We start from the raw sequence: 25,543 nt of genomic DNA, 5'->3' as shown, positions 1-25,543 counted from the left end.
GACTTGGTGACAATCCTTTATCTTCTTGTCTGAACAAATATTTGATAAATCGAATTTGAACGCAAACTTTGCCATGAAAAGTTTATAGGAAAATTTCTTAGTTTTTCAGGAAAAAAACTCATTAAGGTCATTTGTACTTCTAAGAACTCGAGATATAGCCGTGGTCAGAAGGTTGAACACTAAATAGTGTTTGGGCTGGCAGGACAAATTCAGACTTCTCACATTGTTGCTATAATTTTGGACTTGAAAACAACTTTTTTAAATCTTGGACTCCACATGAAAGTTTTAAGGACTACGTCTTATTGTTTCCATTCATATAAAGTAGACCTTAAGATTCGCGAGATCTAGAGATTCAGATAATGACCCAATTACCGAATAGTGTTCCAGTTTAGACTGAATTAGCAATTTCTTTTTCTAAAGTTTGGCCGCTCTTCTTTTGTCCTTGGTCAATTTCAGTACTGTAAACTCATCAATCAACTTTTATTTATGTGATAGGCCTATATTTTAGAGAACATTTATATAAATTAAAGGTATCTTTATATTATTTAGATATGTTATTATAAAAAATGTTTAGTTAAGGAGTTTTATTGATATTTCGAGTGCAAATGATGATATAACTTGATAAAATGCACTTTTAAGTACTAATAATAAGTATTTCATTGTAATGTATCCTTTAAAGCCACCAACATTACTGGTGCCAATTATCTATCAATTCCCCTCCAATCTACAAGTTCATTGTTGTTATATCAATAACGACATTAAATTAATTTACTCAATATCTTATTCAGTATACCCAATAACCACATTAATTAATTTTTATCAATATCTTATTCATATATTAATTAATTTTACTCAATAACCTTTAGAATTTACTTTGTAATTCAATAAATTAATTCACATAATCTTCAAAACTTAAATATTCCGGCTAACTCATCTCGAGGGGTGCAATTAAATTCTTGCTAATTTCATATAATTACCACAATTGGTTAACCTCCCGATTATTGTTGTCCGTTAATTTTTTACTCATGTTGATTGATAAATTTTCCAAGAAAAAAAAAAAAAGCAAACCGACATTAAGGAGCAATATGCCAGGAGTATAATTACTGCAATATAAAATGCCATAAATATATGTTTTTTCGTTCTTCTCTTCTCCTCTAAATTGTCCTGGGTTGCCTTTGCGTTCTGTCTTATTTAGGGGAGGTGGTGCAAGCCAGGTCGGTGGGCTGCATGTCTGGAAGAAAGACAGGTATTGATGAAGGTGCAGTGGCTGGGCCAAAATTTGCCTCTCCCTATAGTATATATCTCTATTTTATTCTCTTGTTGCCTATTTTTTTTTTTTTTGTTTCTCTGTTCCTTTTCCCTAGTTTTTCTTCCTCCACTGCTCGCTGGACCTTTTTGTTCTCAGGCTTTTATAGCAAGAGAACAATGTCGTTCTTTCCAACCATTATTATGAGGTGTAAATGGTGGCGGTGGACGTATGTTGAAGAAGTGAATTGCGGCCATCCTACAGACGACGTCGTTTTGGGTGTTACATGCATATTTTGCGTTTTGGCCCTTGAAGTTTTTAAAAAAAAGTTTTGTAATTAAGCCCTAGTTAATTGCAATTTGACCCCTAATTTTAAAGCCTTTTACAAGTTAGGTCCTTGGACTTTTAATCTTTCGCAAATTGCGCCCCTAATCGTAACCCCAAAACTTTGGTATTTTCTTCAATTTATAGTCCCTGATTTTCATTAATTAAATTAATTAAAGCTCGATTAAGTCTCAAAACTTAATCAATTCTCAAATGAAGCCCTTGATCTTGATTAATTAAATTATTAAGCCTAATTAATTCTCAAAACTTATCAATTCTCAAATTAAGCCCTTGATTTGATTAATTAAACTAGTCAAGAGTGTTAATTAAATCTTTAAACTTCCAATCAATATTGCTCTTAGAATCGCAAATTTTTAAATTCAGTTTCATTTATTTTATTTTTTATTGTGTTTTTCCATCATCATTTTTTCATCCAATTTTTTTTTATGATTTTCAATAAATAAAAAAAATGGTACATAAAATTTAAGTTCTAAAAGGGTCAAATAATTGGGGTTATGACATATAGTCTATTAATGTTTTGATTGATTATCCATGTATCTGTGTGTTAAACACACAAATCTATTGAACCTCTAAGAGGCTTGCTCCTCAATCTATCCTTCTCTTCACATGAAAGTTTCAAATATCATCTCATAATAGTGAATACGAGACAATCAATTGTCAAATCTTAGGGTTGGCATGTGGGTCCTAGCAGGAACAAGGTTTTAAATCTCCCTGAGCCTCGGCACAAAATTATTAAGACAACCTCATCAATATAACCATCTTTGCTATCCTTGTCTACATCATGGTCATAATTATAAAGCCTATTGTGTCTTAAGAAGTTCCCACATTTTGATCTCCCATCACCCTTCTCCTTAGGGTTCTAACCTACAGTACTTTGTTGATGTTGCCGTATGGAACTTCACGAAAGGAAAATTTTTTGCACACTTTTAAATGAGTCCACATATTACGTTGTGCCCATTAACAATAGTATGATGATAATGTTTTCCACAATAGATTAATTCATCTTTAGGGCTTTAGGATAAAACATCAAGTGTTTTGTAGCAAGTTGAATTCGTTAAATTTTTGACTTTTTTTAGACCAGCATTCCTTTCCTAGATGTAAGGATTTGAGGTTCTTTACCTTTTGTATCCGTTGGTTGGATCCCTGCGGTGGTTGATTCTAGGTTAGTTTTTGAAGCTGTGAGAAATTTTGATGTTGATGTAGTGCCTGTGGAGATGAAGCATTTTGAATTTGAAGATTTTCCATCTATTATTACATAATGAAAACATGTTAACAACCATAATTTATATGAGACTTAAACTGTTACTAAAATTCAAAAAAAACAAATATTAACATAACAATAATTATTCAAGTTCTAACAGATATAATAGCATAACAAAAAATTAACCTCTAATGCACTTAATTCTTTAAAAATTTGCTAAAACATAATGCTATTGGCTAGATAATTTTCTAAGAAGCACAACGTTGAAACACAATTCAAGGGAAATTAGATCCACAATGAACTAGTGGACGCAAATTTAGTTGTAATTAATACAAAAACAATATTTATCATTGCCAGAAAACAAAAGAAAATAAAGAACAATGAGCAATTGAACTGTGGCCCATTGGTTAAGGAATCACAAGGAATATAAACCATGGTTTTTTAATCGTATGTACATCTTTCTTTGGAATATTTTCATGAAAATTAATTGTAGTCCTTTGCATAAATGTGGGAGACATGGATGAATGTGGGAGACATTGAATATTTTGGCAACTGCATCAAAAAATCATGTTTTTTAATTGTAATCACAAGCTTCATCATGAGTAATAAATATACCAGTTTCTTTCATCAATGGCAACTTGCATTAAAAATCATCCCTACGCTAAATTAAGCATATTCCCAGAATCCCAAATCAACCAAAATACAACTCTAAGCTCAAACTTTGATTTTTTTTCTAAGAATATACCACTTTAACAAAAACACAGATCACAGAGCATATGTTTTTTTTAGTATTATAAAAAAATAGATATTGACAAAAACAAATTCATACTTAGTGTGACAAGATTCAAGGTCAGGTCGGGTGTGAGAGAGGAAGGTGATTGTTTTGCTAAATCTAGAGGTTAGGTGTGGTGTGTGTCATGCCCGTGTGGGAGACTGGGAGAGGGATATGGCTGGTTTGTCCAGATTTTTAGATTCAGGGACTTAGGAGAATGGAGACGAAGATTGATTATTTTTTATCTGGTTTGTGAGGGTTAAGAGGGGGCAGCTGAACGACTGAGAGTGTGAGAGATTCTGAGATTGAGAGTTTGAGACTTGAGAAAGTTTTATGAATTTGATCTGTGAACATTGAATCAGTGAATTGTGAATTTGTGAGGGTTAAGAGGGGGCGGCTGGACGTAGAGGACGGGTATTACTTGCTAGGGTTAAGAATATTTGTATTTCGATTTGGTTCTTTTGGTTATTGTTTTCTTAGTTTTCTCGGTTTAATCAGTTTCTCGATTTTTTTGCTCACCCTTAACCATTTACATGTGAGAGAGATAGAATTGTAAAGGAAACATAAAATCTTAAGAGAAGATCTTGAGGGAACATTAACCAAGCTTAGTGAGCATTAATTGGAAGGAAGAAAAATCAAGTAAAGGTGAGTAGAAAAGGAGAGAGGAAGTTCAACCAAGATTAAAGAAGAGGAGGAGTTGGAAGCTTGATTTGGGAATTGTTTAGAGTTTAATTACTTACTTGGTAAGACATTCTAAAGACTTTTGATTTGATTTTAATGGCTTAAAGTCCTTCATTGATTGAATTTTTTTAATTTGAAAAGTTAGGGTTCTTGAATAAATATTTTGGGGGAAATAAAAATTTATTGAAATTTGTCATGGGAAATAATGTTGAAAATTAGAGTAAAGTGATTAAATTATGATAATTAAAGTAAAAAAAAACCAGAGGGGGAAAAACAGGAGAAGAAATAAAAAAACCACAGGGAGGGTGGGACGAACAGGGTGAAAGAAAAAAAATGAAAAGGAAAAGAGAGAACAAGGATGGATAGAGGAAGCCTGAAATAGAGACGCGAAGGAGTAAGACAGAGGCACAAAACAGAAGGAAACCAAGGAGGAGAAAATATCGGGGGAGAGGAAAATCGAAAATAAACCAGTAGAGAGAGAAGCAAACAAACAGAAATAGGGACAAAAAAAAATACACAGAAGAATACCAAAGACAAAAAGAGAAAATGAAGATGAAGACGAAGGGAGCAGAACACAAAACCAAAAAGAAACATAAGGAACAGAGGAGAGGAGGTCAGCCATTACACAATCATCGGCCTTTTCATCAGCAGAGCACGTAAGCCTCCTTTAAGCTTTGTAGAATTCAAAAAGGCTGGTATTGTGCGAAGGCTTGAGCCAGTGACCCGGCTAGGCCTGCTGGGTCCAACCCAACCACATGGGCCAAGCTAGACCTATCCCAAAAAAAGAGTGAGATTTGTCGCATGTCACCCGTGTGGTGTCTGGCTGGCGATTTTTCATTCGTTTGTGTTTTGCTTTGATTCGTTGGGAGACACCACCTATTATTTAATTGAGGGCTACTAAGAAACCCGAAAATAATAGTCTTATCAGAGATTCATGGGTAAGGGACTGGTTGTCGTTAGGGAAGGTATTAGCACCCCTAATGCACCCTACCTAAGATAAGCTGCTTTGTGGCTTTGACGTGTTAAAAAAGTTTTAAAAATTTTGTCTTTTCATCGGATATTAGAAATATAACTTAAGTGTAAGTTCATAAATCTTGACTATGAGCAAATCAAAATATTAAATTCTTCTTTCATCTTTGTGATTTTATCATAAAAAAATAAACATCAATAAATAAATAAACAAATGAAAACCCAAACACACACACTCACTTTTACTATATATTTTTTCTTTTCTTTTTCTTTTACATCCATATTTACAAAGTACAAAATATAAAACTAAAAAATAAACAAATATTACATTAAACAATCTAAAAATTACAAAATAATCCAAAACAATTCGGAATAGTGGTGATGCATTGCTCCATGTGCAAACTTGGTCCCTCAAGTTCTTGGTTTTTTTTTTGTAAATTTAATTTTTCTTATTTTTTTGGATTTTTCTTATCAACATCAACTCGAATGAGAAAAATCGGTGATTTTAAAAATAACGCGTTAAAAGTCGAACGCGTTCTAAAAACCTTTGAAAATTTAAATTCTTTTGAGACGATGCTAAAAATTCTAAAAATGATGCAAATATATTAATAATGTATTTTTGTTTTGGATTTTCGATGTTTTGCTTTATTTTTGAAATTTTTTCTGAAAATTTATCAAAACATGGGTTAAAAATTGGGTAGCAACAAGATTGATGTTTTTTTTTTTATCATGTATTTATTTTGTGATTGTAAAGATACAAATTTGGTATTAAAACACAAGTTTTCTAGGAAATATTGCAATATATATGTGTGTGCGCGCACGCTTTGTTTTCATGCATACGACCAAGTCTCTCAAAGATTATTAAAAAAAGTCATATCATAGTTTTATACAACATAGAAAATTTTAAAAAAAATGTCTTAGCATTCATTTTTTGTGCTAATAACAAATTTATTAAAGTCACGAGAACTAGGCCTATATTTAAAAAAAAAATTATTTTATTTTCATTTTAATATCTAGGATTACGAATTTATATATAAGATATATTCCTAGTATTAAATAAAAATTAGTTTTTATGACAATTAGAATGGTTAGGTTTTTACCATACAAGATAATAATGTCCTAACTAAGGAGAGCTTTTCTCAAACCATAGATAGAACAAAAAAAAAAAAAAAAATGCACGACAATACCTTACAATATATCAGACAATTAAACAAAGCAGCTTATCTTAGGTAGGGCGTATCTGCGTTGTTAATACCTGCTTTCTACGCAACTAGTCCTCATACCCGATCTCTAAGAATAGTTAAGGTTACTAGTGATTAAAAAACTAGATGACGACTTCCTTCATGTTCATACAAAGATAAAAGACAAGGAATTCTTGCCTCCCCATTTTTCTCGATTTTTTCCAGGATACCAACATTAGGATTTGTGGATGCAATCGCTGTGACGCTGCACACGTGCGATATATATATATTCACCCAATAGATAATTGAAAATGAGATATTTATTATATATTGTTTTTCATGTAAACCATTAACACAAAATCCTGTTGTTGAATAGTGTCTTAGGCTTTGCAAAGTAAGTGTAACTTAATGGATTTGGATGTTACTCCCATGCACACAAACTAATATTTTTGTATTTTTATACATCATCTCTCTCTTTAATTCATAATCAGCCGCCTCCTCAACACTCTCATATCGTCGTTGTTTCGTGTATATCAAGCTATTTTAGCTCTCTACTTTTTCTATTTTTGGTTTGTCCAATTCATTTGTATTTGTTTATACTATAATCTGTTTCTTTTATTTTTTTTGGGTCAAATATTACGTTTTTTCTTTCTGGAAAAAAAAAAATGCTGAACAAACCATAATCAATGACGGTGCAGAAGAATTGTAATATTATTAAACGAATCATAATCAATAATCGAATGAAAAAATGATACAACAGTAAAATAATCAAAATAAAATCTAAAACCATAATTAAACAAAACAAAGGAAAACTAGAACCATGAATTTTTATTCTTAACCACAGCCTTGAATGAATGAAGTGGTGACCAAATTCTGTTGAATTAGTGCTGAGAGCTCTATCTCTCAGCCGTGAAAGCCCAATTTGCAGATGCTAACAACTTTGACTTCAAATCCTGCCGAAGGCATTCAGGCATTTCTTGGCCTCTTAGCATCCCGAACCAAACTATCTTCAATTTTCGACGTTTCATTAGAAGTAATCAGAGGATACGTATGTGGAATAGGACTGTGGGAGTCTCTTCTAAGAAACTGCTTGAACCACTTGACTGATTTTTTAGGATATCGTTTCAAATCATTATTGTAATCAACATAGTAGAGGCCGAACCTCACAGCATAACCACTTCCCCATTCGAAATTGTCCATTAAAGACCAAGCAAAAAATCCCTTAACATCAACACCATGCTCACTGCAATAAATAAATATTGAATCCCAGTTAGATGGATTTGGTAACTTCATAATATAATTGTTGCTATGGATTAAAAAACTTATTATCAATGATCATTTGTTAATAAATGAAAAGAATTAACCCACGTGATGGATCTCAAAACATTCTTAAGGTGGTCTCTGTAAGATTTTTCTCTTATGGGATCATTAAGAGCTTCCTTTAGTGATGAAGCATTGTTATTTACGTCATCAACCCCTGAAAAAAAATCAGTAAAATAAAACATTATGAACATATATACTTAGTGTTAGAGAAGTACTAAGAAACATAAATGTATGATGGTTCATTTCAACCATACCATTCTCAGTAATGTAAATTGTCGGGTTCCCGTATAGATCTTTGGTGTAATTCAAAAGCCTGCTGATGCCTTCGGGATAAATATAAAGCCATTTTACACCAGCCTGTGGACCTATTGGGATTCCATTTCTCTCTCCTACAAAATTAAGAAATAACAAAGTAAATTAATAATTGATAATTGATAAAACATCATCTAATTGAAAAAAAAATAAAGAAAAGATATCGATCATTGGTTACCTGTCCAGTTAGCACGAGCATCTGACATGAATCCAACACTCTGATAATTTGCATCGATATTTTGAGCATAATATGTTGTGTAGTAATTAATTCCAATAAAATCATACGATCCCTTCAACATCTTAGATTCCTCGGCAGTGAACTTGGGCAATCTTCCACCAACAAAATCATGCATGTTACGTGGATAGTCACCATTAGTTATAGGATCCATGAACCTGCCACCATGAAGAAAAACACTGATTACCTTCTGTGTATACATACATATCAGGTCTTCTCTAGCTGAATTGAGAATTCAGAAAGTACTTTTGAATTTGATATGTATAAAAAAATACTAACCAACCAAGCATGAAGTCGAGGCTTCGTTTGGTTGCATTTTGATCATCTTCACTGTTTGAGTAAGGTTCAAACCAATGAGAAACAAGTGTTATCCCAATCTGTCCACATTGACATGACTGATATTTTTCCTTGTATAGTTTCACTGCCGCAGCATGAGCAAGCAACAAATGGTGGCTAACCGTATACACTTCAGTGGCACCAGTGTTTAAGGATCGGTGGGGATCATTTACAACGACAGAAATCCTACCCGGTGCCATCGTGCCCATGTCATAACCTTGAACACTGAACATCCATGGCTCGTTCAAGGTAATCCACTTCTTCACTCGGTCTCCAAACTTTTGGAAACAAAGGTCGACAAAGTCTCGGAAATCGTTCCTGGAAATCAATGCTTCATGTGAGAAAATTTATAGGAATGTTTTGAATTTTAGAGAAGCACATGTCCACAAAGTCTCCAAAATGACAGATTAGATTGTAATATTTCGAAGCTACAACAAGTTCGGATATTTGAAGAATAGTTAACGAAAGAGTTGCTACTTACACAATGTTAGGGCTTAAGAAACCACCATATTTATCTTCTAAAGCTTGTGGAGTATCCCAGTGAAAGAGAGTAACGTAAGGCTGCAAACCTATATATTACAAAACATCATATATTCAGATGGAGCGCACAAGATAAACCCTTTGTTCTATAAGAATTTTCGCATCAATTTTTTGGCAAAATATTATGATTAATTGAAGGGAAGGGAAAGGTTATAACCATTCTTAAGGAGGTCATCAATGAGATCGTTGTAAAACTTGATGCCTTCTTCGTTTACTCCAGCACTTAACCTGCCATCTGCATTTTTCCAAAAAAAAAATCCAACGGAAAGCTATTATATTTACGTGGCAATACTATTACTATGTCAAGAACAAATTCCAAAAAAAAACTAAAAAACTTACGTGGTAATACTCTAGACCAAGAAATGGAGAATCTGAAAGCATCCATTCCCATTTCTTTCATTCTTTGCACATCTTCCTGTAACATTTATCGATTATTTTAAAGAACAATTACACTAAATTAATCAGAATATAGTTATTTACATCATATAGCTAACCACAACCAAAATATGATGAAGAACTCCCATACCTTATAGCGATGGTAGAAATCAACAGCTACATTTCCGTTGCTATGATCATTTATTCTCTCTGCAAACGTTGAAAAGTTAATAATGGTTGTTTTCTTAGGACATTAACATAATTCTATTCAACTTTTAGCGAGGGAAGTACAGATTTCAAAGAGAGAGATTGGTACCTGTATGTTCCTCAGTGAAAGTGTCCCATATAGCTGGTCCTCTACCATGTTTGTTTGTTTCACCTTCATACTGCATATCATAATAAAACAATAACGAAAAAATTAATTAACATAACTAGTATTATTTTAAATAATATGTTCTGTTGCCCTCCTAATTACTGCACTAGAATCAGCAAAATTTAGAGTATGTACCTGGTAAGCTGATGAGGATGTTCCGAAAACAAAATCATCTGGGAAAGAATAACGGCTGAAGTTATCAATGCTTCCCATTGCAGTCTAAGTATTATAAAGGCTTGGGCTTAGTGTGTGAAACAGAGGTTTGTTGGGGTACCAAAGAATGCGACGCAAGTTTGTAAATGAGGCAGAGATTCGGTGCTTTTCCTTTTTCTCGATAGGAGAGATGGTGAGTTACAGAGCTGTAGAATGTATGAAGATGTAGAGATTTGATGCAAGATGGCATGGATGGAACGACCATTTTATAGGCACTAGCTCCCAGCGTGTACAAGCAGCATTTTCTTGACTTTTTTTTCTTTTTTCTTTTTTTTTAGTTTAAATTAAGGATTAATTTCTTTGACTTTGACAAAGTTATCTCATAGTGCTTCTCTTTTTCTCCATTTTGTTTATTGTCCTGGTGAGAAAGCATTAATTACTTCATAATTTCTAAGAAGTTTCAAATGAGTTGCCATCAAGAAGTTTCAAATAATCAATATAAGTTTTTGGGTTAGAGGAATAAAGAGACTTTCGAACACTTTTGTATGGAAGAATTTCAAATAAGATGGCATTTGAAGGTATTTGAAGTTATTTTAGGACACATCCGTGTCATGCACGACCCACTTAATGGGAGTCATGGCATATAATCACTCGATCAACATATATATATATATATATTTTTTTTTTTTTCCCTTTCATACTCTAATAAAAATTAAACAATTTCGTTACATGCGTGCGTTCCTCGTTCGCCAATTACCACTAGCTATGGATAAAATCAAGCTGCCTCTGTGGGGTCCCATAACAATAGACTCTTTGTTTTCACCCATCCACTTGGGGGCGGCTTCCTAAAATCTTTCCTTTTCAACTTTTCCACGAAGACAATAGATTAGTTCCCAAATAAAAATCATATTAAAAAAATTTCTCAAAAGAAAAAGATTTTGGCAATTTGATCATGAGCATATTCTTGACTGAATATACCTAAAACATAACAAAAAATTTGCTTAATAGCAATGGATTTACCGACAGAATATTTCTATCGGTAATTTAAGGTCGAAATTATCGACGAAACTTTTTCCATTCGTAATTCAGTCGGTAACTACGGATGAACACTTTCAGTTGGTAGTTACCGACTGAATTACTGATGGAAAGTTCAGAATTTAAAAAATGACGGGTCGCTAATGTGGAGGTTTTGACGGGGTGATTTTTTCCGACGGAATCACTGATGAATTCAAAACGGCAGCCTCGTACAGTGACGTGACCAGTTCACCATTAAACATACTGACAGAATCATTGACAAATTTGAAATGACAGATCTGTACGGTGACATGACCAGTTCACCGTTTAAAATGTTGAAAGAATCACCGAGGGATTAGATATGGCAGATCCGTACGATGATGTGTCGATTTTTCCATCAGAATAGCCGACGGGCTCACCGACGGAAAAAGTTAATATAATTCCCTGCATGCCAACCCTCTCCTTCCCTATTTCTCCTTCTTCCTAATCCCAACTCTCCTCATCTGCAAACAACTAGCCCCCAAACATAAATCTCCCTCATCTCAGCACAACAAGTTATATTTCTTAAAGTTTTGTGGTCACAACATCCGTGTTCTGATTTGCCGATGGATTTTATCAGTTTTTATAAGTAATTCTATCTTTTTAAATTTTAACATTTAAATGTCAATTTTATTGTTTTTTTAGTATATGTATTTTGTTAGTAGATATACATGTTTTATTGTTATTTCTCGAACAAACTTGTAGTATATAAATGTATAATTTTATACCTGTTATGGTTTCTTTTAGATTTTGTAAGATCTTATTTGTTTGTAAATTGTTAAAACTTTATGGAATTACCGAATTACATGTGTTGTTTTGAAATAATTAATAGCTTGCTTAATGGGTCTGTTTTAAGTTTTATCAATGGTATTGCGGAGTGGTAATTTCTGTAAATTTATATATATTAATTTGTATGGACGTTGATAAATGATAATGAATATTTAATATTTATGAGAAGTTGTGATTGGTTTGTTGGATAATCTCGAGGTAAACTAATATTTTTGCAAGTGTATTTACCTAACTTAGTTAATTAATACATGATATCATTATAATTTTATAGAGGTTCGATATAAGTCATGGATGTATCGGGATTCACTCCAAGGATTGTGTAGGATGAATTATTATAACGGGGTTCAGGGTTTTATTAATTTCACAACATCTATTCTCATAAATTTTACTAGAGGCGGTATTAGGTGTCTATGCAGGAAGTGTCAAAATAAAAAGTATCTACATCTGGATGTTGTAATGTGCATCTTCTACACAAAGGGTTTATGGAGAATTACCAGTGTTGGTATGCACATGGAGAAATATTTGTTAGTAAGAGGAGAATGGGAGCAACGTGCTAGCATCGTGCATGAAGCGACAAATGACAACACTAATCCTTACAGAAATATGGTTATGGATGCAATGAGAATGAATCAAGGTAATGTCAGTCAATGTCCAATCGTAGAAGAAGAACCTAATGCAGATGTAGCTAGTTTTTATTTATTTATTGAAAGATTCTGACGAACCATTATGAGATGGCTGCACAAACCACGGTAAATTATCGACCATGACACATGTGTTCACTATCAAGTCAGATCACGGGTTGAGTGAGGCCAGGTATTAAAAAATTATTGAATGGGCGAGAAGCATTTTACCTGAAGGAAACAGGCTGAAAAATAACTTCTATGCTGCGAAGTCCATGATGAAACCCCTCGGTTTAGGATACTAAAAAATTGACATGTGCCCTAACTTCTGCATGTTAGACTACCTTTAAAATGCTGAGATGACCGAGTGTACGACATGCGGGCATTCCCGTTACAAACCCAGAACTGACAGGAGAAAGACTCTAGTGGCATATAAAAACTTAGATACTTCCCGATCACACCTAGACTACAGAGGTTATTCATGTCACCAAGGACTGCTGAGCACATGACATGGCACTAAGCATATGATGCGGTTGATGGTGTGATGGTGCATCCTTCTAACGGCGAAGCGTGGAAACGCTTTAACAGTGTGCATCCTCACTTTTTAGCTAAATCAAGGAATGTGCGTCTTAGATTGTGTATAGATGGATTCAATCCATTTAGGTCATTTGTTGCTCCCTATTCTTGTTGGCTGGTCATACTCACAGTTTATATGTAACAACCCAGCTTTTCAAGCTCAAAACAATAGTAATTTTTTTTTTTTTTTTACTTGACACACATCATGTCAGTAATTGGTGAACATGTTCCCTTCACATCATCAATATATAATCCATACATCAACAACAACTAACATTTCATTTAAGAGTGAATCTTACATAAACTCATAATATTATGTTTGCATGATTAGAAGTTCGCATTTAAAATATACATGCATAGTCATGAGTTTGTATTCTATCCTACAAATAGTCATCACGAATATAATCTAAGAGAATCTAATAATAATTATACATTCAGTACGTTGATTCATATAAAATACATCATGATTTAGAATGCAACTACATGATTCCTTGCAAAGGTAGGTTCCCGTGTATCGGGTTTCCTAGGCACCTTGTTGTTATGACGTCCTTACAGCAATACAAAACATTTACAAGAATGCAATTACTTAATAATAATAATAACAATAAGAAAATGGTCTGGTAGTTTAATGAAGCATTAACATTATCTCATGTTTGAATCGTGACATTTGAAGTTCCTTTATGTTCTTGGTATACACAACTTGCAGTACATATATATGCACCAATTCTTGCAATCAACTATAATATTAAATTCGGCCCTTCTTTTAAGACATCATTTGTCAAGGTTAACTATTCACTCACCTCGGCCAACCCCTTCGAATTCCATCAGCCAGAACTAATCACCCATTTGTCCCGGTCATCCCTTCGAATGCCATTACCCGAAACTAATCATTGTGTTTGTCCCGGTCATCGACTTGGTTGCCATTAGCCGAAGCTAATCAATCTTTTGTCCCGTTCATCCATTCGGATGCCATTAGCCGAAACTAATCATGTGTTTGTCCCGGTCATCCCTTCGGATGCCATTAGTCAAAGTTAATCAATCGTTTGTCCCGGTCATCCATTCAGATGCCATTAGCCAAAACTAATCATGTGTTTGTCCCGGTCATCCATTCGGATGCCATTAGCCGAAGCTAATTATTTGTTTGTCCCGGTCATCCCTTCGGATGCCATTAGCCGAAGCTAATCAATTGTTTGTCCCGGTCATCCATTCGGATGCCATTAGCCGAAGCTAATTATTTGTTTGTCCCGGTCATCCCTTCGGATGCCATTAGCCGAAGCTAATCAATCGTTTGTCCCGGTCATCCATTCGGATGCCATTAGCCGAAGCTAATTAACTAATCATGTGTTTGTCCCGGTCATCCATTCGGATGCCATTAGCCGAAGCTAATTATTTGTTTGTCCCGGTCATCCCTTCGGATGCCATTAGCCGAAGCTAATCAATCGTTTGTCAACATTTAAGCATTTGGCAATCTGATATCTGAATTAACATAATACAGTAACATTCATGATAAAGTATTTTCATTATTCAACATTATTTAAAAGGAAGGTGGAAGTCACCTACCTGCAGTAGAAGTTCTACTCGTGCTCCCCTGTTGCTGTTGTTGCACCACACCGGTGGTCCCTCCTACAGTCACAGACTCATCTCATAATTTTCCTAATTCAATGATATGTTTTATAATAATCATATCAATAGCTAATAAATCTTTCTTTCTTTATATCTTACATTTTTCTCATTACACCCATTAATGTTGTCATCCTTTATCCAACCATAGTTGTCATTCCTTCAGGCCGATATTATAGAGAATCCATATTCATCTATTACTCATATGTTACTTTCTTATGCATGTTCATTTCCTCATAATAACATACATACATATATCATGTATATTTTCAGAGTTAGTATCTCAATATGCAAGTGTTCATGTGACTTAATTCTTTTATATAGTATTCTTGTGGAAGTCTACTGTTGTTGTCTAACTTTGAACTGTTACTGTCCAATTTCCAATTGTTACTGTCTGACTTTGAAGTGTAACTGTCTGACTTTGAAGTGTAACCGTTTAACTTTTTCAACTGTTACTGTTTGACTTTTCCAACTGTTACTGTTTTCCAACTGTTACTGTTTTAACTTTTCCAACTGTTACTGTTTTCCAACTGTTACTATTTGACTCTGAACTGTAACTGTTTGACTTTTCCAACTGTTACTGTTTGACTTTTTTAACTGTTATTATCTAGACATTTGAACTGTTATTGTCTAACTTTGAACTGTTACTGTCTAAACATTGAACTGTTACTGTTTAGACATTTGAACTGTTATTGTCCACATATTGAACCGTTACTGCCTGAACACTCATCAGATTTTTAACTATATCTAGAGTTATAGAACTCTGTTTCAAGCGAGATTAGTCTCGTTGGAAAGCTAATACACAAGGCTACAAGTTCTCTGAAGGAAGGAGAACCTATTTCTGCCTTTGAGATAGTCAAAATTGCTCATCAACAAACACTACCCTACAGGGTCTGTCAGGACCCAATCTCGGTTGATGACCTATAGTTAGGGTTCTACATCTCCATATTGAGCAAGACCAGTTTCTTAGTTAGCTAACATCCAAAACTACAATTACTATGAAGAAACTTTATCATAATTCTCTCATCCTTCTACTCGAATTCTCTCTAAAAGTTAGGAGAGGAATCTGTCCAGATTCATCAACCTTTCCAATTACACACAACATCCATAATTTAACTTTTTCTCTATCATCTCAACTCCTTGTCATATCACATATCGTTTAAGACTGTAAAAAAAAAAAGAGAATATCTTTATAAGAGCCAATTTATCTTATTTATTTCAATCTTCCCTCTTACCGTCAAAATAAAACATTCTTGTCGATTTTACAAACTTTTCGAATAATATTCTTCTAAACACAATCATTCACACAGTTTCTATCAACCATAAATAACAAAGGAATAATATTCCAAACAATCTATAATGTCAAGTTGTAATGCATTATTGTGAGTATAACATATCCAAATATTAACTTCATCAAATGGTGAAATTTCCAGAAATATGGGTTTAACCGAACTGACCTCAAACTTGCAGACCTACGGTATGAGATACACAACTTCTATACTGGATGTTTGTTTCAGATCTCCACTGTTCAGAATCTAGATAGAATCAGGAAGAGCAACATATCCAAGTTATAGCCTAATCCAACGGTGGCTGAAGGAGAAAACAGACAACAAAGAAGACTATCAAGAAGTGTATTTTCCCAGATATATTCCTCCCATAGTATCTCTCAAACGGGGACTGATATAGAGAATCCCTACGGTGACAATGTACAACATGGATGAGAACAACATATCCAAATATTATGCTGATCCAACAGTGGAAAGTGGAGTTATAGTTGTCGGTTGGTCTGCCATCAATATATCTTCTCTCCAGCCTCTCTCTAAACTCTCTCTTACTCTTGCCAGTCCCCCTAAGAGAGAAAATAGAATGATATTTATAGTTGTAACATCTTATTAATTGCACATTGATCCCCACCCCTTTTTATCATTTGTACATAAACTCTCAACCTTGTGTTATTTGAATATTGACCTTTCTTGATCTTCCATGTTCATTTTGTCCTCACAAATGTTTTTTCTTTTCAATGATTTAGTACTATATTCACTTTTTATTTCATTAATTTCACTATTTTTATCTTAATTTAGGTTTCTTTAATTTAATTTAACCCATTTTACTATTGATTAAATTTCTCTTCTTTTAAATACCTAGAAAAATTATAACTGGGGGTTTACATTATAACTTGCCACCGGGAATGTGTATGAGGCTAGAGTTCATGTTTTTATCTACTGTCATACCTGGTCTAAGCAGCCCGGGCAGAATATAGATATTTGTCTTCGACCATTGATTGATGAGTTGGCGTAGTTATGGTCCTTTGGAGCTCTGACTTATGATATATCGAGGAAAAAAAATTTCCTTATGAGGGTGGCTTTGATGTGGACTATCAATGATTTTCCAGCTTATGGAATGCTTTCTGGTTGGAGCACGCATGAGAAACTCGCATGTCCATACTACATGGAAAACAACAAGGTATTCACGTTAGCAAACGGAGGTAAAGCTTTTTTTTTTTTTACTGTCACCATCGCTTCTTGCCACTTAATCACAGGTACATAAAGAATAGTAAAGATTTGTTTGTTGGCAGAGTTGAAAAAGATGTTGCATCCCACGTCTTTTTGGTGAAGAATTGCATGATGTTATATCAGAGTACGGTGACATTGTGTTTGACCTTCAATCAGGTAAGCAAAAGTTTCCTGGTTTTGGTTTGACCCATAATTAAGTAAAGTGAAGTATCTTTTGGGAGCTTCCTTATTGGAAGACCAATCTGCTCCGCCATAACTTGTTGTTATGCACATCGAAAAGAACGTGTTTCAGAATATTTTCAACATTGTCATGAATGTGAAGGGGAAAACAAAGGAAAACATCAAGGCTAGATTGGATATAGCTTTATATTATAACTGTAAAAATATGGAGTTGGTTTATGATGAGTCACAGGTCACAAAACCAAGAGCAAGCTTCGTGTTAGAGAAAAATGCACAACTACTAGTCTATAAATGGCTTAAGAGTCCGTGTTTTCTAGATGGACATGCATCGAACATATCAAGGCTGGTTAATATAGAGGACTGCAGATTGTATGGAATGAAGAGTCATGACTGCCACGTGTTTATGCAAATACTCATCCCATTAGCTTTTCGTGATTTGTTGCCAAAGGGAATATGGGATGCACTCACAGAGATTAGTCATTTCTTTAGAGATATATGCTCCAGCGAGTTCAATGTTGAGCATATTGAGAGGCTTTAAAAGAATATCATTGAGACACTATGTAAACTTGAGATGATATTCCCTCCATCATTTTTTGACTCAATGGAGCATCTTTCTATACATCTACCGTTCGAGGCAAAAGTTGGAGGACTGGTCCAGTATAGATGGATGTACCCTTTCAAATGGTTAGATATTATAGTTGCAATGTAATTCATATATAAAAGTATTTTCTATGTTTTTCTTAATTGAAAATACTTGATTAATTCAATGCAGGTACTTGTTTAATCTCAAGAAAAAGGTTAATAACAAGGAGATCTCAACATTTATCTCGTACTATTTTGAACCTCATCTGAAAACGAGAATAAATTGTGTTCCACGGTATGATGATGGCGGTGAAGTGCCTTCCAGTAGGAACTTGTCAATATTCTCCAATACTGGACGACCCACACCTAAAAATGCCATAAGAGGAAAATATTTGTCGAAAATAGAGTTCAAAGAAGCACACAACTATGTTCTATTTAACCGTGATGAGCTAAGACCTTTTATTTAGTAAGTTTATATATGTGTAATACTAATTAAACTTTTTCAGTAATATACTATTAATTATATATTGTAATATCATACACTCATTATCACTTGTAGGCAACATTGGCAATATTTGCTCTCCAATAACTCACAGTTAACCGAATTCCAGATTTTTTAATTATAAAATGAACAATTTGCCACGTGGTTTAGAACACATGTAAGCACTATCACAAACTCATTCTAACTGGCAAAATTATTGTACGTATGCATGTCATTACGAGATTCTCATTCATTTACTGTTTATTGATGTACATTACATACAAGGTTTATCAAATGAGAAGGAGTGCGCCTAAGTCATTGTTTTCACTAAGCCTGGGGCCTAAAAGAAAAGTTAAGTGCTACAACGGGTATTTTGTTAATGGATATGTTTTCCATACTGAAGAATACAAGCAAGGAAGAAAGACATAACATCGGTGTTTGTGTTAAGGGATCCACTAGTAGTGAGTTAGAAGTTGACTACTATGGTAGATTAGAAGAGGTCGTCGAACTGCAATATCATAGCGAGTAGAATAGAGTGTTTTTATTCAAATGCTATTGGTTTGACACGATTGACAGAGGAATCAGAGTTGATCCGCACTATGGTCTGGTCGAAATCAACTCAAAAGCTAGACTCCGCAACATAAAAGATGTCTTTGTTTTCGCAAAGCAATGTCAACAAGTTTATTACACATACACCCCTTCATTTAGAAAGGATTGATTAAGAGTGGATTGGTTGTCCGTTTTAAAAACAAAACCCCATGATCGTGTCGAGGTTGTTCAGGATGAGAACGAAGACACAAGTGTGCAAGATGAAGTCTTTCAAGTTAGTGAGTTAGCTGAACCATATCGAGTTACTCCTTCAATTGAATTGGAAGAAAATTCAAATTTTCAAGGAGTTGAATGTTGTTTTGAGCTCTAGCAGACAAGCAAATGTTGATGAAGAAGATGATATCCATATTGAAGATTGCGATGAAGGTGATGACTATTCAATTGATGACGACGAAGAAGAAAATTCTGACTAAAAACTATCAAAATGAAGCCCTATGTAAAACCCTTTTTTTCATGTAATTTAGATTATGGATGATATATTTTGCAACACGAAATATTTATTATTTAAGCACTGTTGTTATTGTTTTGTGCAATGGATAGTTTTTCATTTAAGTTTTTGCAGGAAAGTAAATAGGCAATACAAATGCAACATTTCTTGTACAATGCAACAATTACCGACGACCATACTGACGGATTACATCCGTCGGCATTTCACAGAAAGTTTAAAAATAATTACTTAAAATGCCACAATCACCAATGACCATATCGACAGATTACGTTCGTCAACATGTCGTAGAGAGTTCAAAAATAATATGACCATACCGACGGATTACGTTCGTCGGCATGTCACATAAAGTTCAAAAATAATTACTTGAAATGCCACAATCATCGACGACCATACCAATGGATTCACGTCCGTCGGCATTTCACAAAGAGTTTGAAAATAATTACTTGAAATGCCACAATCACCGATGACCATACCAATGGATTCACATCCGTCGGCATTTCACAGAAAATTCGAAAATAATTACTTGAAATGCCACAATCACCAACAACTATACCAACGGATTAACTGCCGTCGGTAAGTTGTCGGTGGGCCAATGTTACCGACAAAATTACTGACGGACTGTGCGAATTCCAAAGGGTGGTGCATTAAATACATCTCTGACTATGTCAGCTTGCCGATGGAATTGTTGATGGATCGCGAAAAATATGGAGGGTAATTACAAGTTTTGGTGCGAAATTCAAAAATTACCGACGGACTTTTTACACTTCACCGATGGACTAAACTAAAATAATAATAATTTTTATTTTCGTTGGTGAATCCATCGGTAAAACTACCCTATAAGTTCCAGCGACTGCCCCTTCAGTTTATTTTTTCTTTTCCTCCGTTTTTCACCTTAAATTTTGATCTTTTTCCTCTCAATTCTTCAAAGCTTTCACCTAGAATCTCTAGCAAGATTTCTTGTGAATCTTCATCAGATTAAAAGGTATGTGTTTCTTTTATTTCATTTTACTTTAAGGGTTTTTTTTTTTAGCTATTTTTATTTTTTTTATGTTTTATGTTTTGGTGTATTTTTTGTAATGTAAATAAAGTTTTGAATTCAACACATTATTAAGGTAAGCATATTTCATTCCTAAAGTCTATAGTTTTTTTTTTTTTGAATTTATTGAATATTTTGTATTGTTGTATTGGCATAATTATTATTAGTTAATTTGTTGAATATTTGTTGTTAATGTTGAATTTACCTTAGAATTAGTAATTGAATATGTTGGAATAATTAGTAATTTTACTCTATTATTGCATGATTTGTGTTTAATTATTTCATTGATTTTAATTGTTAGTCTATAATTTTTTTAAATTTATTGAATATATTTTATTGTTGTTTTGGCATAATTATTGAATAACTTGTTGAATTATAATTGTTAATGTTGAATTTACCTTAGAATTACTAATTGAATATGTTGGAATAATTATTAATTTTACTCTATTATTGCATGATTTGTGTTTAATTTTTTTCATTTATTTTAATTGTTAGTCTAGAGTTTTTATTTTAATTTATTGAATATATTTTATTGTTGTATTGGCATAATTATTGAATAATTTGTTGAATTGTAATTCTTAATGTTGAATTTACCTTAGGATTAGTAATTGAATATGTTAGAATAATTAGTATAGATTGGGTCAATTGGTTGTGGCTATTGTTAATATTTGCAGGTTTGTGAATTTGGGTATTATCCAGTATAGGGGTGGTGCTGGTGATTTTTTTTTTTTTTAACATTTGAATTTAATTATATAATTATTTGTATAAAATTGGGTAGAAGCGTAGAATGAAAACCAGAGCTGGTCATTCACGTACGGTCGCAACTAGTTCGTCTAGTAGCGAGGATGATATTTCCTTAGGTGCCTCTCAAGAAGAGGCAACTACAACCACCTACGCCGTCAACCGATGCTGCCTCTTCCAACGCTAGTTCACAGCGCAGAGGCGGCGTGCCTTTGCAACAGAATCAATTTACCCGCAAGTACGAGGCACAGTGGAAGGATGACCTTTAAATGTAAGTTTGTTAAGGTTTTAGTTTTTTTTAAAAAAAAAATTATAACATAATTTATGAAGTAATCACTATTTCATTAATTTCATTTATTTTCAGGTTCACAAACATTGAGGCCACCCGAGTAATATCATCAGCGTTTAAATCGTCGATGGAGATTCCATTGTTTCAATGGAGTCAGATATCCAAGCATCTTGAATGGATGCCTCAAATCAATGCATGGTTTGACAGATTTGAGGTTGGTGTTAATTTATAATTTTCAGCTTATTTCTAATAAATTATTATTTTTATTTAAAATTAATTATTTATACATAGGACAAATTCTGTTGGGACAGTGACCATAAAACTATTGTGAGGAGGGTGTGGAAAAATCACGCGGCAACTAGATAACATTGAAAACAATACAAGATTTTTTTTAGACAAAAATTTATGTTTTGAAATGTAATTTTTGGTTGCGTGAAGTAGGTTACGTGATTTTTGGTACGAAGCACAAAAAAGGGCAAAAAAAACAACGAGGGATAGGGGGTTTCAAGGTTGGAACGATGTTGTGGTTTGGAGGGATTTCAAACCGATATACATCCTAGAAGATATATGGCCGCACTATCTTGAGCACGTGACATCTGAGCGGTTCACACGACGCTCACAGTCCGATGCTGGCAACCGGAATCGGCCAATTCATGGCTCGGTGACAACGTACACCGGCAGCTCCGTTCCGTTTGTTGTACATGCGAAATGGATGGTAAGATTAATTTAAATGAAATATATCGTTCAATTAATTTGTTGTTAATAATTTTTTTTCATTATAGGCTACGTCTCTTGGATGTGAGTCGAGCCTGATGGAGCTGTTTGTGGAGACGCACATGCAGAGTCAAGACTGCCAAAAGGGAGCGCAACAGTTCGTTGACAACCTTGCTCAACATTTCATGGTATGTTTGTTCAACCATTTTATTTTGTAAGTTATTATATTTATTGAATTGAATATGATGATTACTTTTTTTTATTTTCAGGAGACCTATAATAAATCGGTTGAGGGAGAGATACGAGGACGATCCTTTGACCCATCTAGAATTTGATCCAGATTTATGGATGGAGGTTGGATCGTCAGGTGGTCCCAATAAAAATCAGGTTTATGGGCTCTCCAACACTACGGCCAACAACTTGCGGTTGGCCCGTTGTGCTTTAATCGTTAGGAGCTCCCAATCAATATCGAGCTCCCAATTTAAGGAGTTCGTAGCCTTGTAGGCTCACAAAAAATATGCAGGCGTATGCACAACTCCAAGCGTCTCAAGCACAACAAAGAGCAGAGTCCGAACAACAAAAAGCGGTTTATGAACAGCTTCACGAAATTGTCACGAACATGGCTTAGAGTGGAACATGTGCGCCTAATCCTTTTTGGCCGTATAACCACCAGCCTCCTCCTCCTCCTCCTCCTCCTCTAGCTCCACCTTTATATTAATTTGTAATTATTTATTTATTTTATTTTTTTATTCTGTAATGAATATTATTTAACTTTGATTTTTTTTTTTTATGTTTAATATAAATTTTATTTGAATAATTGGTTTTTATTACCATTAATTTATATAATTTTATATTATGTATTCTAAATAATTAAAAAAAAACAAATTTAGAAAAAAACTATTACAAAGGGTTTTACCGACGGAATGAATCCGTCTGCATTTGACAATAACAATCAACGACGAATTTATAGACGGATACATTCGGTCGGTATTTTATACAGTCACCGACAGATTTACCAATGGAATTAATGTGTTGGCATTTGACAGTAGCTGCCACAAGTATCGACGAATTTACAGACTGATATATTCGCTCGGTATTTCAAACACTCACTAACAAATTTACCGACGGTACGTGGCCGTCGGTAAATCACGATATCACCGACGGAATAAAATCCGTCGATATATTTCAAGCGGGAAACTTTTTTTTGGCGCACAAATTTCATCTGTAAAACCATCGGCAAATGGTTTTTTTGTGTTTCTGACCGATATAGCGACGAAATGTAGAATTACCGATGAAAAGAAAGCCGACGGATGTATTCTATCGGTAAGGACATCGATAAATCATTTACCGACGAACTCCTAATCACACACCGACGGAATATTTCCGTCTGTAAAATTATGAAATCTTGTTGTGAAATTTTTCCTTTTCAACTTTTAAAATAATTAGAATAATGTCACGGTGATCATCTTTTTAAATCGAGAATAGTATAAATGAAAAGGATAAATTTTTTTTTATCTCTTATCAATAAAAATATTAAAATGAGAGTAAATAAATATTAGTACTCCTAATATATTTATATGTGATAAGTTATATTATTTATTTGTTTAAATAAACTAAAAAAAATATTATATTTATCTATATTTTAAAAGTTCTCAGACAAAATGATATTCCATTGATGAGCTTGCGGATTTTATTGATTGAAAACTACTCGTATTATTATATGAAGAATGAAGTGTATTGTTAGGATCTTCTTAATTGGTCGTGACAATAATACCATGAGCTGTGAGGTAACTACTCTTATTATTATATGAAGAATGAAGTGTATTTTGACGTTGACAAAAGTACCTCATAAATACGTTCAAGGTTAATCTTGTCTGGATAAGTTTCCTTCCCTTTTATTGCACACGTTGTCTCCAACATCTTATGTCTATCTCTTTCATTTATTAAGTTATTTATTTTATTAATTAATTAATTAAGCATTGTCATCTTACGATTAATGACACTCTAATTTACAGAGCAAAATGCCTTGAGATATTGTTTGTTAAAAACCATCGTAGAATTTTCCTTTGGTCATCGATCTTGAGCATTCAATTAGTTAAGAGTATAATCATAATTATTTTTTAAAATGTTTTTAATTTAGAAATATATTAAAATTATATTCTTTTTATTTTTTAAAAATTATTTATAAAATTAATACATAATTTAAAAAACACCAAAAAAATATTAATTTAAAATAATAAAAATTATTTTTTAAAATATTTTTAACAAAAACAAATAGGGCACAAACATTATTCAAAAAGTGGTGCCTTTGCATATCTCCATTGGCACCTCAGGACCTCCCTCGTAATTTCTTTTTACTTTGAATTCCGCTGAATTAGTCAAGTCAAGCCTCTTCTACTTGAGATTTGTCAGCCCAATTGAATGTGTTTTTTATAATCTTTGGTCATAGCCAAATTGGTATTGTAGAGTTTTTTTGGGCACGTATGGGGTTTTATGGTAAATCTGTTAAATATTACACAATCGAATCCACATCTAATATATTAAGGCATGTATATAAATTCAAGGTTGTGTTGGTGTCCTTATTGTTAGTGTGAATCCACATATAAAAGATAATTTATTTTCAATGTCAACAAAAAAGACAAATTACAGTATTTATGTTAGTGTAAATTCTAGTTGGATAGATCTTGTTCGAGATATCTATCCATTAACACGATCAAAAATACAAATAATCTTTCAGTTTAATTTGAAAGAGTTTATGGGAATCCAATTATCTATTTATATGGTAGGGATACTAATCTTTGAATCCTTCTATTTTCTTCACACTTTTTTTTTTTATGCATGATTCTGAGAGGATCTAAATCTACCGATTAATAATAAAGATAAAATTACAAGATGGATATTGATACATGTGCTTTTCTTTATTGGTCTTATAATCCCAGTGAAAACATTACTCCTCCTCCTCCTCCAATATCTTTATTTTAGATTAATTGTATTTGAACTTATAAACATTTAATTTTGTTATAAATATTTAATTTTTTTTATTAATTCAATTTATTTTTATTATTTTGTATTTCTGTTTAATAGATTTTTTTAATATATATATATATATATATATATATATATATATATATATATAATTGTTATTGATGGTGTTATCGACTGATTCAGTTTGTCAGTATATTTTAAAGAATTTAAAAACAATTACTGCAAATATTATTTTCACTGCTTAATTACCAGTGGAAGTGCTTAT

General features: G+C 33.3%; 1 protein-coding gene and 1 pseudogene across 1 annotated transcript; one reads left to right on the top strand and one right to left on the bottom strand.

The window, feature by feature from the left end:
• Nucleotides 1-7,082: 7,082 nt before the first annotated feature.
• LOC118038120 (beta-glucosidase 12) lies at nt 7,083-10,275 on the bottom strand. The gene is made up of 11 exons (XM_035044418.2): nt 10,025-10,275; nt 9,833-9,902; nt 9,668-9,726; nt 9,481-9,556; nt 9,299-9,376; nt 9,083-9,170; nt 8,545-8,919; nt 8,209-8,423; nt 7,973-8,107; nt 7,764-7,872; nt 7,083-7,638 (listed from the first exon to the last, which is right to left on the bottom strand). The coding sequence occupies exons 1-11, from the start codon at nt 10,100-10,102 to the stop codon at nt 7,362-7,364; spliced, it is 1,560 nt and encodes a 519-aa protein (XP_034900309.1). The 5' UTR covers nt 10,103-10,275; the 3' UTR covers nt 7,083-7,361.
• A 2,773-nt stretch (nt 10,276-13,048) lies between these two features.
• On the top strand, nt 13,049-18,442 carry LOC140954976 (uncharacterized; annotated as a pseudogene).
• The last annotated feature ends 7,101 nt before the right edge of the window (nt 18,443-25,543 follow it).

Source organism: Populus alba, chromosome 1 (assembly GCF_005239225.2).
Source record: "Populus alba chromosome 1, ASM523922v2, whole genome shotgun sequence".
NCBI lineage: Eukaryota > Viridiplantae > Streptophyta > Magnoliopsida > Malpighiales > Salicaceae > Populus > Populus alba.
Note: the sequence above shows the minus strand (reverse complement) of the source record. Positions and strands in the feature narration are given on the sequence as shown.

Coding starts and splice junctions, on each gene's coding strand:
- LOC118038120 (XM_035044418.2), bottom strand. CDS start 10,102: ATGGGAAGCATTGATAACTTCAGCCGTTATTCTTTCCCAGATGATTTT. Junction 9,727..9,832: donor TTTCACTGAGGAACATACAG/GTACCAATCTCT, acceptor CAACGTTTGCAG/AGAGAATAAATGATCATAGC. Junction 7,639..7,763: donor AATGTTTTGAGATCCATCAC/GTGGGTTAATTC, acceptor TATTTATTGCAG/TGAGCATGGTGTTGATGTTA.